At 38.2% G+C, this 14,769-nt stretch overlaps 1 protein-coding gene across 2 annotated transcripts in view; it reads left to right on the top strand.

Moving 5' to 3' along the window:
* SF3B1 (splicing factor 3b subunit 1) overlaps nt 1-2,710 on the top strand; it is a 43,299-nt gene extending 40,589 nt beyond the window's left edge. For both annotated transcript variants that reach the window (XM_037523760.2, XM_037523761.2), the window contains 3 exons: nt 288-560; nt 1,747-1,963; nt 2,225-2,710. In XM_037523760.2, the coding sequence (XP_037379657.1) occupies nt 288-560; nt 1,747-1,963; nt 2,225-2,383 (649 nt within the window). In that variant the 3' untranslated portion in view covers nt 2,384-2,710. The remainder of the gene's footprint in view (nt 1-287; nt 561-1,746; nt 1,964-2,224) is intronic.
* Nucleotides 2,711-14,769: the final 12,059 nt, after the last annotated feature.

Raw genomic sequence — 14,769 nt, 5'->3', positions numbered from 1 at the left:
TAAACATTTAAATTTCTTTCATATTTCAGGAAATTTACTTAAGACTAAAGAATTATTTTTGAATTTTTTCTTTAAAACTGAATTTAATTTAAATGAAATTCTTAATAGTGCCAATGTCAGTGACTTGAAAATACTACATTTTATTACAATTAGTTTCCCACTGAAGTTCATTTCCTTACTAGTATCTTTACTTGCTAGTAATAAAATTTCATTCGTGTCTTTCTTTTCCTTTTGAAAAAATTTGACTTGTAATCTAATAGTTTCCTCACATTGATTCTTTTTTCCAGCCCTCATGATGTATTGGCTACACTTCTAAACAATCTCAAAGTTCAGGAAAGGCAGAACAGAGTTTGTACCACTGTAGCAATAGCCATTGTTGCTGAAACATGTTCACCCTTCACAGTACTACCTGCCTTAATGAATGAATACAGAGTTCCTGAACTGAATGTTCAAAATGGAGTGTTAAAATCTCTTTCATTCTTGTTTGAATATATTGGTGAAATGGGGAAGGACTACATTTATGCTGTAACACCATTACTTGAAGATGCTTTAATGGATAGGTAAGTGATTTGAACTAAATACAACAAAAAAGTTATATTCTATTTAGAAAGATAATAATGCCATTGAAAATTGCTAATTAAATAAAAACTTTAGTTGGAAAATTTATTAATGAGGAATACTGCTTCACTATGTCTAATTAGCATTATTACAGTAAATAAGAAAAATAAGAAAGCTAGTAAATTCAAGTATTTTTTTCTTACACTTTTTTTTCAAAGGTTTATTTTTATGTATCTATACATAGAAGAACTGGGGTGTAGGCCAGAGTTGGGTGGTGGTGGGGTATGTGTGTATGTGTGAGAGAGAGAGAGAGAGAGAGAGAGAGAGAGAGAGAGAGGATTCATCAGAGACAAGAATGGGGAGCAGAACAGGCAGCTTGACTGAAATACACTGCTGACTGAATACACAGCTTGACTGAAATACACTCGCATTGGGCGAGACAGGAGAGGTCTGCTGCGCCATGTGGGTTATCTCCCTGGTCAGGGATCGAACTCATGCCAGTGACTGGCAATAGCTTGATGGTGTTGAGACTTAATCCCTTGCACCACCAAGGAGGCCCCCACATCTTTTATTTCTTACATTCTTTATTACCTTGTGGGGCAAAGAGTGTGAATTAATTTTTATACCCATCACAGACCCATTTTCTGATATTCCTATTCATTTGAGTAATTTGCAATTTAACCCCATAATTTGTCATAAACACAAATTCAGTTAACCTGAGAAATGATAATGTTCTTATTTCTATAAGTAGGAGAAAATTATTGGTTCTTTTCCCCAAATTGAGTTTTTGAATGACACTTAACAAGGGAATGGTTTGAATTTGGATTTATTTATTGTATGCAAACATTGAATTACTTCCAAAGACTTTATAGTTTAAAATGAGATTTTACTGTCATTCATATGTGAAATTGACGTATTCCCTCTTTAATAGCATGCTAAAAATGTACACTGCACAAGACTGTGTTGCTCACTTTCCTTTAATTAGAACATTTAGTTTATTTTAAAGCAAAAGTTCTCAAGAAAAATCATTAGTCATTCTATTTCAGTATTTAAGGTTAGTTAAGGTTCACTTGCATCTGTTCCTGCACTGAATTAGTAGTTTCCTTTCTAATGGGCAGTTGAATATTTCCTGTAAAATCTAAGGCTCCATCTTAATTAATAAGGTTTCCTCCCCTCCTCCCATCACAGGGACCTCGTACACAGACAGACGGCTAGTGCAGTGGTACAACACATGTCACTTGGGGTTTATGGATTTGGTTGTGAAGATTCTCTAAATCACTTGTTGAACTATGTATGGCCCAATGTGTTTGAAACATCTCCCCATGTAATTCAAGCAGTTATGGGAGCCCTGGAGGGCCTAAGAGTTGCTATTGGACCATGTAGAATGCTACAGTATTGTTTACAGGTAGGTTAAAGATTTTTAAAAGATTACTCAATAAAAGTAGTTATTTAGTTGAATAAAGTCACTGTTCCTTGTTAACAATATAGTAAATTTTGGGGAAACAGTTGTGAGGGGAGGGATATTATTGATAAATTTTGACCTAGCCCATTGTCAGGTTTTTTTTCTCTGTTAAAGTGAAATGTTTTGAATCTTTATGGTTTGTTGATTATGTTAAGATTATGTGTTTTTGAAAATTGAAATAATGAAACCTTTCAATTATTCTAGGGTCTATTTCATCCAGCCCGGAAAGTCAGAGATGTGTATTGGAAAATTTACAATTCCATCTACATTGGTTCACAGGATGCTCTCATAGCACATTACCCAAGAATCTACAATGATGATAAGAACACCTATATTCGTTATGAACTTGACTATATCTTATAATTTTGTTTATTTTGTGTTTAATGCACAGCTGTTTCACACTTTAAACTTGCTTCAATTTGGTGATGTAAACTTTTAAACATTGCAGATCAGCATAGAACTGGTCATAGAGGAAGAGCTAGAAATGCAGTAGCATGATTTTTAAATAACCCGTATTTGTTTTTGATGTTAAACAGTAAATTGCCAGTAGTGACCAAGAACACAGTGATTACACACACTTTACTGGAGGGATTTCATTTTTAATTCATCTTTATGAAGATTTAGAATTCATTCCTTGTGTTTAAAGGGAATGTTTAATTAAGAAATAAACATTTGTGTACAAAATGCTAACTTGTGTGTGTTTTTTGAACATGACTTGTAAAATGCGGAACTTTGATAAAAGTATTGGTTTGTGTAGAGTAAGTGGTTTAATTTCATTTTTTGTCACCTGATTTATAGACAATAGTTAGAATACAAGCTATATAAAGTGATGGCATCTTTGTCAAAATTCCATTGTTTTGTTGATAATGAAAACAAAGAGTAGATTTGGGGCTGTTCACCTCAAACTAGCACAATCGTTCCATCACCATAGAGAATGTAGCACCTTTGCTGAACTGTTTTGAATATTATTTTGCACTTAACATAGCGCCTTTCATCTCTTGATTTCTCAAAATGCTTTGTGAACATGTTTACAGGAGGTGATTAAAGTCATGTCCAACTCTTGACAAGTCTTTAGAAAGTGGGGAAGGTACCTACTTCAAATCTGCTTTCTGTTGAGAGTGAGGCTACCTATGTAAAGCTTACAGACTTAAGACAATCTTCAGACTCTTCCCCATGTCATAAGCCTACTCAACAATGTATTCTATAAATACTTGTTGAGCACCTACTGTGTATCGGCCCCAGCCAGTGTGCTAAGTGCAGGGGATACAAAGGTGCTTTTGACCTGCCCTTTTTTACCCTTAAGAAATTCAAGTCATTGGGAAAGGGGGAGTACATTTGGCATAATGCTTTGGGCTACGATACTACATAGTGGCAGCAGCTGAAATAACCTGGTTTGCTTAGTTTTTGCATTTAGTAATTAAGATAAATTGATCTATAGTTGTCAAACAAATGAAATGCCATTTAATTCTAGAGGATTCATGCATTAAGGCAGTACTTAGGTTTTGGCAAATATTTTAAGCTTTTCCTAATTTTCTGGCCAAAGATTTCTTGAGTTGATTTCTTCTAACTACCCACAGCCATTTTGTTTTGTCTTCCAATATTAGTACTTCTGTGAATTCTGATGGGAAGTGAGATTCTGCAACAAATAAGCATGGACTGACTCTGCCACTATAAGGTAAACATAGGCTAACACTAAGATTTGTGTCTAGTTACTGTTAACATCTACAGAGCTCCTTGGAGGCTTTGATGAGAAATAGCTTGTAAAGTTGGCTGACCATTACCACATTGACAGTGAACATGAGCTGACTTGGATAACATGTCAATGTGTAGTAAAACACAATTCCCAAAATCATTCTAAAATGTTTGTAACAAAAAGCCCCCATGAAACTAAAACTTGCTGTTCTCATAGTTGATGTCAAATAACCTTGAGGAATTCTAATCATGAAAACAAAGACAACAATTAGATTTCAAAGCCCAAAATTTAAGTCTTGAGAAAATGTATACTTCAAGTATTTATACAACTTCAGTTTACTTGGACCCTTATTTATGGAAAATCTCTGCTTTGTAGTGGCAGTGTGCAGTAAGGAGACTACCACACCTTTAGTGACTTTTAACTGATGTAGAAAGTGACTTGAAGATAGAGAGGTGAGGGGGATACTAAAGGTTATGAGTTGGGACCAAATAGGGACTCACAGGTCTTTGGATTATTTTATATGCTTATTGTCGAATAAGGAAGCATTTTGTGATATACTTACATGAAAGACGCTATGTGAAGTTTTAACAATCTCTTTTTCTTTCGCACTTTCTTTTGGTGTCTCTTAAAGCCAAACTTAAGCAGGAAGAAATTGTTTTAAGGGAACCGTGGGTGGGTTTTTCTGTGGGCTTTTGTTGGTTTTTCTGTGGGCCCTCTAATGGAATTGATCTCTTTGGCTGTTCAATTTTTTTCATATTGTATTTTTTAAATTTGTTGTACGGTGCCCTGTGAGCATCAAGTACTACCAGATGAATAAAACTTATTATATCTAAAGTCTTAGACCAGTTTTTAATCTTAGTTGACTCTTGTTATCACACTACAGTCAATATTTTAACAATATTGAGCTATTTGGGGTGAAGTTAATGTAAAATGAGAGGACATTTTTCTTTATTAAATAAGAAACCAAAAACGAATTCAGTTGTTTAGTTCAGTTTGGTTTCTAGTACCTCATAAATGCCAATAAGCACTTATGTGTGCCTCAAAAGCAGAAATTGTGACTATCCCAGGGTTTTTCAGTTTTGACGTTATATAATTTGGGGCTATTTGAGTCTTCATGGGGGAATTCTACTGGGCATTGTAGGATATTGAACAGTGTTGCTGACCTCTACCCACTGGATGCCAGTAGTACCAAAAATGCCTCTAGACTGTCTCACATCCCTTGTGAGGGCAAAATCCTCCTGGGCTGGGAACTATCAAAACCTTTGTTTAAAATAAGCAGGACTCAGTTCTGTGAGTTAAAACACAGTGTATAAAGAATTTGAAGAAGCAGTTTTCTAGGAAGTAGTTAGAAATACTATTTCACAAATTTAGTCACCCGTTGGGTAAAACTCAATTTGGGGAAGGTAAGCTGAAAATGCTAAAAATGTCCCCTTTCTGGTCCTTAACAGCATTTCCCAACACCATGGAGTGAGGTGTACAGTGCAGGAACAGACTTCTACATGCAAGTGGGGTATGTAGAAAAGGCCCGCAGAGCAAGGGACTCTCCCTTTTAAGAAATGTGGATAGGAAACTGGTCATTTGATTTGACTAGATAGTTCAGGCAGGAGAGTAAAAACTTCATGCTAGAAAAATGGCCTTAAAATCTACTTAATTGTTTCGTGTATTGTAAAAAGAGAAAAAGACATGCATATAATGTTTGACAAATAGACTTTTTATGGCCTAGTTAATAGATATTTGGAATGAAATTTTTTGAAGATTGATTTATTTGTGCATGCAAGAACAGGATTCACCAGAGACAGGGTGGAGAGCAGAACATGCAGATGTACCAAAATACACTGCTGAGGGGAGCAGTGGGTGAGACAGGAGAGGTCTGCTGTGCCATGTGGGTTAGATCTGAGGCTGGGATCAAACTATTGCAGTGGCTGGCAACAGCTTGATAGGGCTGAGACTTTAACCCCCTGCGCCAGGAATCCCTGGAATGAAGTATTTAACAAATTAGTGAGCTGACAGCTTCTGAAGGGGATTTAATCTGCAGTGTTATCCTGGATTATTTTTGTGCTAGGATGAAAATGTAACATTTTTAACCCATGTTAGTCTAGAGAAATTTGAGACTGGATAAAGTAGAGAAGGCAGATAAGCAAAAGAAACCAGGTAACTGAATGAGTTTCTGATGAGTGAAAAAAAGGAGGATGTCAAAGCACAGATCGGTTTTTCTTCAGAGAAATATCTTTCTGTAGTTCAAAAGGAATAATAATTGTGGGATACAGGCATGAAAAGTTTCCCCATGGCAAGCCATTATCAAAATACAAAAACTTATTTTAGAAACAAGTTTGGATTGTAAGGAAAATCAGACTTGAACAAAAATTTAAAACCAAAATTTAAAACCTTGTGAAGTTACCTATCTATAGTGTGTAATACGTGTAATACAAAATAGGCTCTGCACAGTTTTGACTATAAAAGCAGAATATAATTTACATATTTGGAAAGATCACTTAGTACCAATGTGAGCACCAAGGATGAACTGTTCAAGTGCCAGTGCTACTCTGTGGTTTGGAAATCAGCAAATCAATATCATTTGAAGATTTTTAGAAGATTTTTAGAAGATTATAAACTTAGGCTCTACCTGAAACCTGAAAGAAGATCTACATTTAATAAAGATCCTCAGGTGATTTATATATACATTAAAGTTGAAAAACAGTAGCCTAGGGCACCACTCTATTTCTAATTAATGTTAAAGTAATAAAAAAGGATGAAACTAGGTGTGAAAGAAGTGGACTTAACAAACACGCAAAGGTAGAACATTTCCAAGATGGTAGTTGCTGAAAACGGTGAAATAAAAGGGGCAGGAATAGCAACAAATTTCTGTTTTCGTATAAAACTCAATTGCTTTCTTCCAAGACTGTGTGATAGACTGTGTTACCCCAGATTCATATGTTGAAACTAATCTCCATGGTATTAGGAAGTGGGGCCTTTGGGAGGTAATTAGGTCTTGAGACTGGAGCCATCTTGCATGTGATTCTGAGAGCTGATGATTTCTACTGTCTGCCTTGTAAGGATATAACAAGGACATGGCCATCTGGTAAGTAGGATGCAGGCCCTCACTACTGGCTGGATCTTACTTAATCTTAGACTTCCCAGCCTCCAGACCGGTGAGGAACTCATTTAAGCCATGACAGGCATTCTGTTGCAGCACCCCAAACTGAGACAGGCTGACTAGGCCAATATAGTTAATACCGCATGTGTGTATCCACATTGCTTTTGCTACTTACTAGTTGACATTGGTTGTTGGAAAACCTTACACTGAAGAGGTAGAGGCTCATTCTCTTAAGGCCAATATGAGCTGGGACTATAATCGGACACCCTGATGAAAATCCTCTCTCTGCCCCAACGGAAGAGTAGGACAGGGAGGGAGTCAGCATTGTTCAAGCTTACCAACTAACTCGAGTTTTTCATGTTAGATTATAAAAACCTGAATTTATCTCCTAGAAGTGACAGCTACTGGTTCTGTGACCTCAGGCAAATTAATTGACTTTATGCTTTAGTTTCCTAATTTGAAGAATGGGGATAATGGTATGTACCTACCTTAATCATGGTATCCTTGTGAAGATTAATTGAGGTAGTGCCTAAAAGGTAAAATGCTTAGACATAGTGCTTAATAAGTGTAAAAGCTGTTGCTGTGTACATGATTTATTATTTTTATTACAAGGGAGGCTACCTCTGTTATTGCTGAAATTAGATGGGAAGGAGATTGGTGGGTAGCTGCCGCGGACCAGCGCAGCGGTAGACTTGCAGGACTGTCTCAGGATTGAGAAACTGTGAGGATGCTCAAGGAATCGGCGCATAAATGACAGACAGACACACAAATGACAAACAGACACACTTCAAGAGTGAAGATCTGAATGTAATTTGCTCAAAATCATCATACAATTTTATACCTTTTTTAACAATGGATGATTTCATACAAGTTAATTCTTTCTCAGCATAAAATACTTTGTAAGGCATAAGACATTTACTTTGTTATTCATGTGCATGTGATTGCTGTTCCATGACACAGTAAACAATCTCCAGGTACTGAATCTACACAATTATTTTTGCTTACACCGAACAGCATTCTTTAAGCTAGCTTTTCTTGATTCGTATCCCAAAACCACAATGATCAAAAACATTGATATTTACCTACTGGCACCTTTTACTTTTAGTGATCACGAGCAATATATTCTCTACATAAGCATTTTGATTTTTATGGTGTTGTCTCATGTGAGAAGTATTATGATTATTATAAAACTACTATTGCCAACACTATTTTCTTTATCATGCATTTCCTGAAACTGATTGTACACATATAAAGAAAAAGCAAAGTAAGTGAAAAAGTAGTATGATTATAGACAGGTTGCTAAGTTGTTACTATTTCTGAAACAATGACTATCTGGTTAATGGTTAAACTGCTTTGTAGGTAATTCCAACAGGCTTGTTTGCAGGTAATGTTCTTAGCAGCCTTGTTTCCATCAAAGGAGGGGTTAATTACTGCGGGCTTGGTGCCTAAATTAGGCTTATAGGCATGTAGACCTTGTTTGATCTGAACGCCAAAGTTTATCATGATGAAGCCCCTCGGAGACTGCGCCTGTCTTAGGTCGTCAGGAGTCACAGACATGAGGCTGGCCAGTGCCTTCTTTAGTCTGCCCCCGATCTTACCTGTCATTGACTGTCCAGTCCAGCACACAGGGGAAGGGGGTCTTACTCACTCGGATGTGTCTGAGTGAAAGCCTCCCTCTTTCCAGTAAGTTCACTGGTGTTCAGCGGCAGAGGCTGCCGCAGGTAGCTTGAGGAGAAGCATTTTGAAAACAATTCTTGAGGGTTTAAGTGAAGGAACTCTTCAGGGGCATATATAGAATTGCCTGTTACTGTCAAAGCACTGCAGAGTGTAATATTACTGAACAGATAGTGTGGATGGAGAAGGTTTTCTTTGGACTGACTTGAAGGTACAGCATAAAAAGCTAGAGAATTAGGATATGTATGAGTGCAATTGAAGACAATAGATTCGAGCATAGATTAGCTGTTCAAATCTTGGACTCATTTTAGAAGAACCAGTTTTAAAGGCTAGACTCACACTCCCTCAATTTTCTCTAGAGATAGTCACATGATTCTGTCTTGAATAACTAGGATAAAGTTGCTCTAACACATCTGCGGATGGACATTTTAGTATTTTCATTGCATTGAATAATCTGAAACAAATGATCCTTTTGACTTTTGAATTTATGAAATCATAGTTGTAAGGGGAATTGAGAAATGTATTCTCAAGTTTGTGAACCTTGTAAACCTATCCACAGTCTAAGTCATGAACACTTCATTCATTCGATAATTATTTACTAAGTGCCAGCTATTACAAGTTGGCTAACTGCTGTAAGTATAGTTGTAAGTATATCTGAAAGTATATCTTTCCTTGAAAGATAATGGAGAAAATATTAAAGTAACAGTGATAGAAGAGAGAAGGTCAAAACAAAGGTTTAGGGCCTCCCTGGTGGCGCAAAGGGTTAAGACGCAATCTATGAGGCTGTCCGCACCCTCTGCAGCACGAGTTCGATCCCCAGCCAGGGAGCTACCCATATGGCGCAGCAGACTCTTCTGACTAGCCTGATGCTCCCCTCAACAGTTTATTTCAGTCAATCTACCTGTTCTGTTCCCCACTCTGTCTCTGGTGAATCCTCTCACCCCCCACACCTCTGGCCTGTACCCCAGTTCTTGTATGCATAAATAAAGAAATTTAAAAAAAATAACATAGGTTTAGGTCAAGTCTCAGCAAGTTCAGAAGACAGCTTCCTTCATGTGAGAGGAGAGAAAGTGTGATTAGGACACCGACTTGAGCTTAACGTTGGGGGAAAACTTAGAACTGTATTCATGGGGCTAGAAGAGAAGAGTCTCAACAAAGTAATGCAAGTTTGGTTTGTGCTTAAGGAAATGTGAATTGATGGGCAGCCCTAGTGAGAAGAAAAAGTGGAAGATCAGCTATAACCTGCAGAAGGCAGGACTGATATTTGTTAAGTCTTTTTTCAAGTCTGAACCTCCAGCATCAAGTACATTTCCTTACTAGGTGTCCAGTTCACAGCTATTGAATAAATGAGTGAATGCAATATACTTGACCTCAGATTATGGAAAGCCTCCAAGGCCATTCTTTAAACTTTACAGGTAATGAGTAGCTACTGACTATTCAATATTCATTTAATCAACAAATATCTGAGATTTTAAAGTAGGGAAATGGCACGTATTGAACTGTGTTTCTGGAAGATCTATCCCTAGTTCATTTTCTTGATTCAAAGTATAGATTTATACGATGAGTTTGTCCCGCAAATGCTCTCAGATCAGAATTAGTTCAGAGAAGACACTCAGACTGACTAGATCTTTTTTTTTTTAATAATAAATTTTATTTTTATATTCCCCATACAGTTGCAACCCCCTTTTCTGATCCCAATCCCTCCCCTCCCGCCCCCCCCCCAAGTGTCTCTGTTTCATAGTTTTTTGTTGATTCTGATTTTCACTTTCTTATAGTTATTCATTTTCCTGGTCCCTTATTTAAGTTTTCTAGATTCCTGCTATGAGTGAGACCATCCGGTATTTTTCTTTTTCTTTTTGGCTTATTTCGCTGAGCATGATCCCTTCCAGCGCCATCCATGTTGCTGCAAATTGCATGTGCTTATCTTTTTTGAATGCTGAGTAATATTCCATGGTGTATATGTTCCACATCTTCTTGATCCAGTCATCTATTTTTGGGCATTTGGGTTGTTTCCAAAGCTTAGCTATTGTAAATAGTGCTGCTATAAACATAGGGGTGCAGGTGTTCTTTGGAATTGATGTTTCTGTGTCCTTTGGGTAGATACCTAGGAGTGGAATTGCTGGATCATATGGAAGCTCTATGTTTAGTAGGTCCAGAAATCTCCACACAGCTCTCCATAGTGGTTGGACCAGTTTGCACTCCCACCAACAGTGCAGAAGAGTTCCTTTTTCTCCACACCCTCGCCAACATTTGTTGTTGCTAGTTTTTTTCATATGTGCCATTCTTACTGGTGTAAGATGGTATCTCATGGTAGTTTTGATTTGCATTTCCCTGATTGCAAGTGATGTTGAACATTTTTTCATATGCCTGTTGGCCATTTGCATTTCCTCTTCAGAGAAGTTTCTTTTTAGCTCTTCTGCCCATTTTTTAACTGGATTATTTTCTTTGTTGTTGTTGTTGAGTCTCATCAGCTCTTTGCAGATTTTTGTGATCAGTCCTTTATCATTAGTGTTGGGTGCAAAAATGTTCTCCCAGTTGGTGGGGTTTCTCTTTGTTTTTGTTATTGTCTCTTTTGCTGTGCAGAAGCTCTTTAATTTGATAGTCCCAGCTGTTTATCTTTGCCTTCACTAGATCTTGGCCCTCACCCAGCACCTTCTTCCCACCTTAACGGTGATGCTGTGATCCTGCTGGTTGCTGCCCTGATGTTAGCCATTTCCTGCAGAAGAACATGGGACAGTTGTGGAAGGCAATAATATCAAGCTGGGTTTTTGTTTTTGTTTGTTTGTTTGTTTTTTGGTGTTCAAATTACTTGCTTGTTTGCTTCATTACCTAAAAATCTAAACTTTAAGGGCCTGGAGTGTGTGAGAAAAAAAAGATTTTTTTTTTATACCACAAAAGGACCTTGTACATTCTATATGTTTTCAGGGGGAAATGGTTAATAGTGAAACATCCAAAAGATCACAACTAATTTGACTAGCAGACGAGGGACTTCCTAGACATTTTCCACATGAAGATCTGGGATGGATGAGCTGTCAGTATCATTCATGGAGTGTGACCTGCAGCCCTTCAGCCAGGTTCCCCAAGAGATCATGTCTGCCAGTTACATCATGACTGGATAAAGAAACTGAGCAGTTAGTGCTCCACAGATTTTAATGATATTTCTGTCTCCATCAGAGACAGGTGGATTCAACATTTTAATATTTCTCCTAGAGGAAAAACGTTTCTTCTTCTAATAAGGAAATTTGGGGCCTCCCTGGTGGCGCAAGGGGTTAAGACACAGCACTATGAAGCTGTCCGCAGCCACTACAGTACAAGTTCAATCCCCAGCCAGGGAGGTGACCCACATGGCGCATCAGACCTCCCCTGTCTCGCCCGCTGCTCCCCTCAACAGTGTACTTTGGTCCATCTGCCTGTTCTGTTCCCTACTCTGTCTCTGGCGAATCCTCTCACCACCCACACCTCTGGCCTGTACCTCAGGTCTTGTATATATAAATAAATAAATTTTTAGGGAAAAATTGTAATTAGATGTTAGTGTTATCAATAATCTCTTTAATGTTATTGAAGGGGATCAAGCCACCCAGTTCCTGTAATGCAGTCTCTAAGTAGAGTTCATGATGGTTTACTGCGGCCTCCTTGAGCTGTTTGTCCTCAAGTGTCCCAAACATCTCAGAACTTTGGGGGGTGAAGAGAAGGTGAGGAAGAATGGCCTGACATAAATGGGTGATAATTGATGATTTCTTAATATTTATCTTGGATAGAAAACAAAGAACATGAAGGAAAATCCTTTTTGAATGCAATGCTGTTTTATTGTGTGCTGAAATTTTTATCTTGCTAGTTTTAACAAAAATCACTGGATTAACTGGAACATTTTGGTGAAAAGAAGCAAAAGGAAGAAAGTTTTTGCAAGATCCTAGAACAGTATAATGTGGGCAAATAAAGGAGTTTGTCATGATTAGAACCTCTGTGTTCAACAGAAAAAGTTCTGAAACCTACATTTGCTCAATAAGCAATTTACATCTGATTGATGCTTTATTAATTTTCAGAGTGGTTTGGTATCTATTCGATTATTTGTTCCTCATTATAGCCTTTTTTTTAAAAGAAAATATTTTATTTATTTATTTTTGCATAGAACTGGGATGTAGGCCAGAGGTGTGGGGGGTGAGAGGATTCACCAGGAACAGAGTGGGGAGCAAAACAGGTGGATCTACTGAAATACACCGCTGAGGGGAGCTGCGGGCGAGATAGGGAAGATCTGCTGTGCCATATGTGGGTAGCATCTTGTGCCACATGTGGGTTAGCTCCCTGGCGGAGGATCTAACTCAGGCTATCTCAGTGGGACTGGCAGTTGCACTGATAGCACTGAGACTTGACCCCTGGGCTGCCAGGGATGCCCTAACTATAGCCTTTTGAATTAACATTCATTATGTCTATTGTAGGGAGTAGAAAATTAAAACTCAGAGAGGTTCATGGGAGTGCCATGCTTTGAAACATGGCTGGTCTGACTCTAAATCTTTGCTTTTTCCAATGAAGCATTTACTCATTGTTATTTTTAGCTATTTTAACTATCAAAGTTCATTTTTGGCTCTGTTATTCTAGGTTAATAAGAAATGTATCTTTTTTTTTATTTTTGGAGCGGAGTTATTTTCTTACTAAAATCCTTTAGAACTGATTAAGTCAAAGAAATCATCAGGAGATCAGGCAAATATAATACACCTATTATAGAGTGTAGAAATAAATGCATATTTAATGTTTGATAGTGAATTGAAGGGAAAGAAGATAAATGGAAAAATTTTGCCAAAGGGCTGTTCAAAGGGAAAATATATGACTCATCGAAAGATGATGCACTAAATGGAAATGGGATAAATAATAGAAAACTGTAAATGATTAACGTCTTAGTGCATGTATACTCTGACAAAGACAAAACTGCCAGCACTGAGGGGAAATAGAAATGAGCATTAAATTTTATTTATTTATTTATATTTAAAGCAAGCCACAGAATTTATTAGAGAGAAAGATAAGATGCTGCTTAAGGCAGCAGGCAGTCTCAGAAGGCAGGTCTGCCTCTCAAAGGTTGTTCTTAAACCCCTTTGGTGATCACTGTTTCCTTCTCCTGTCTTGTCAATATACTTATGTGCAAACCTTTATCAGCTATTTGATGGTTCCCTTCTCCATTCAGGTCTTGACATAATGTCCTTAGTTAGCTACCAAAAGATTTCTCCTCTTGTGGGTATAAATGGAATGCTTGCAGAGCACAGGCAAGTGCTTGCCCTTTGTGGGATTTTCCATTCATTGGCCACTTCAGGAATTCCTTTCTGCTCACCTGTCTTGACCTCTGACCCCACCATACTCTGAGGCAAGAGAAGTGGCCCCGGACCAGCAGTCCTCAGGCAAAGTGGCAGTTGGGCCGCTCGAGTTCTTTCTTGTTATGACTTGAACTTGCTACACTCTTCCAGGCTTCCCTGCCCTGGCATGCAGTGGCTGTTATTTGGAAAAATCTTTTGCTGCCTTCCTTAGTGGCTCCTGCCCTTAAAAAAAAAAAAAAAAGATTTATTTATTTATGCATACAAGAGCTGGGGTACAGGCCAGAAGTGCTGGGGGAGGGGGGTGTGACAGGATTCACCAGAGACAGAGTGGGGATCAGAACAGGCAGGCTGACTGAAACACACTGCTGAGGGGGGCAGTGGGCAAGACACTGCTGTGCCATGTGGGTAGCTCCGTGGTTGGCTGGGGATCGAACTCATGCTGCAGAGGCTGCGGATAGCTTCATAGTGCTGTGCTGCTTAACCCCCTGCACCCCCAGGGAAGCCCATGCTTCTTCTTTTTTTTTTTTTTTTAAAGAATGGGCTCATTTTGCTTCATTGAGGATCCACTCTGCATCAGTGTGCTCCCCCAGCACCTGCTACTGGCATACACCTTATCACTCCTTGTTAAAACTGTTCACTCACTTTTGTGTTTGTGTTTTCCCCAGTGGTCTATGAAAGGCATAAACCCATGGACTGGGGCCCAGTACTTGTCTGCTGCTCAGTGCCCATGTGCTGAGGGACTCCGTGAGTGACAGCAGCCATATTATTTCAGACAGGCTACCACTACTGAGATTTGTATTTCTATTGTGTAAGAATTTCTAGGTAGCAAAGCAAGCAGGTACATTTTTAAGAAATAAATTTGCGTTGAGGTAACATTGGCTTATAACATAACAAGTTTCAGGTGTACAACATTGTAATTTGACGTCTGCATACACTACATTGAGATTACCACCGAAAGTCTAATTTCCACTCATCATTATACTAT

This window comes from Talpa occidentalis, unplaced genomic scaffold (assembly GCF_014898055.3).
Source record: "Talpa occidentalis isolate TD23 unplaced genomic scaffold, MPIMG_talOcc4v2.1 talOcc4.3, whole genome shotgun sequence".
Lineage (NCBI taxonomy): Eukaryota > Metazoa > Chordata > Mammalia > Eulipotyphla > Talpidae > Talpa > Talpa occidentalis.
Note: the sequence above shows the minus strand (reverse complement) of the source record. Positions and strands in the feature narration are given on the sequence as shown.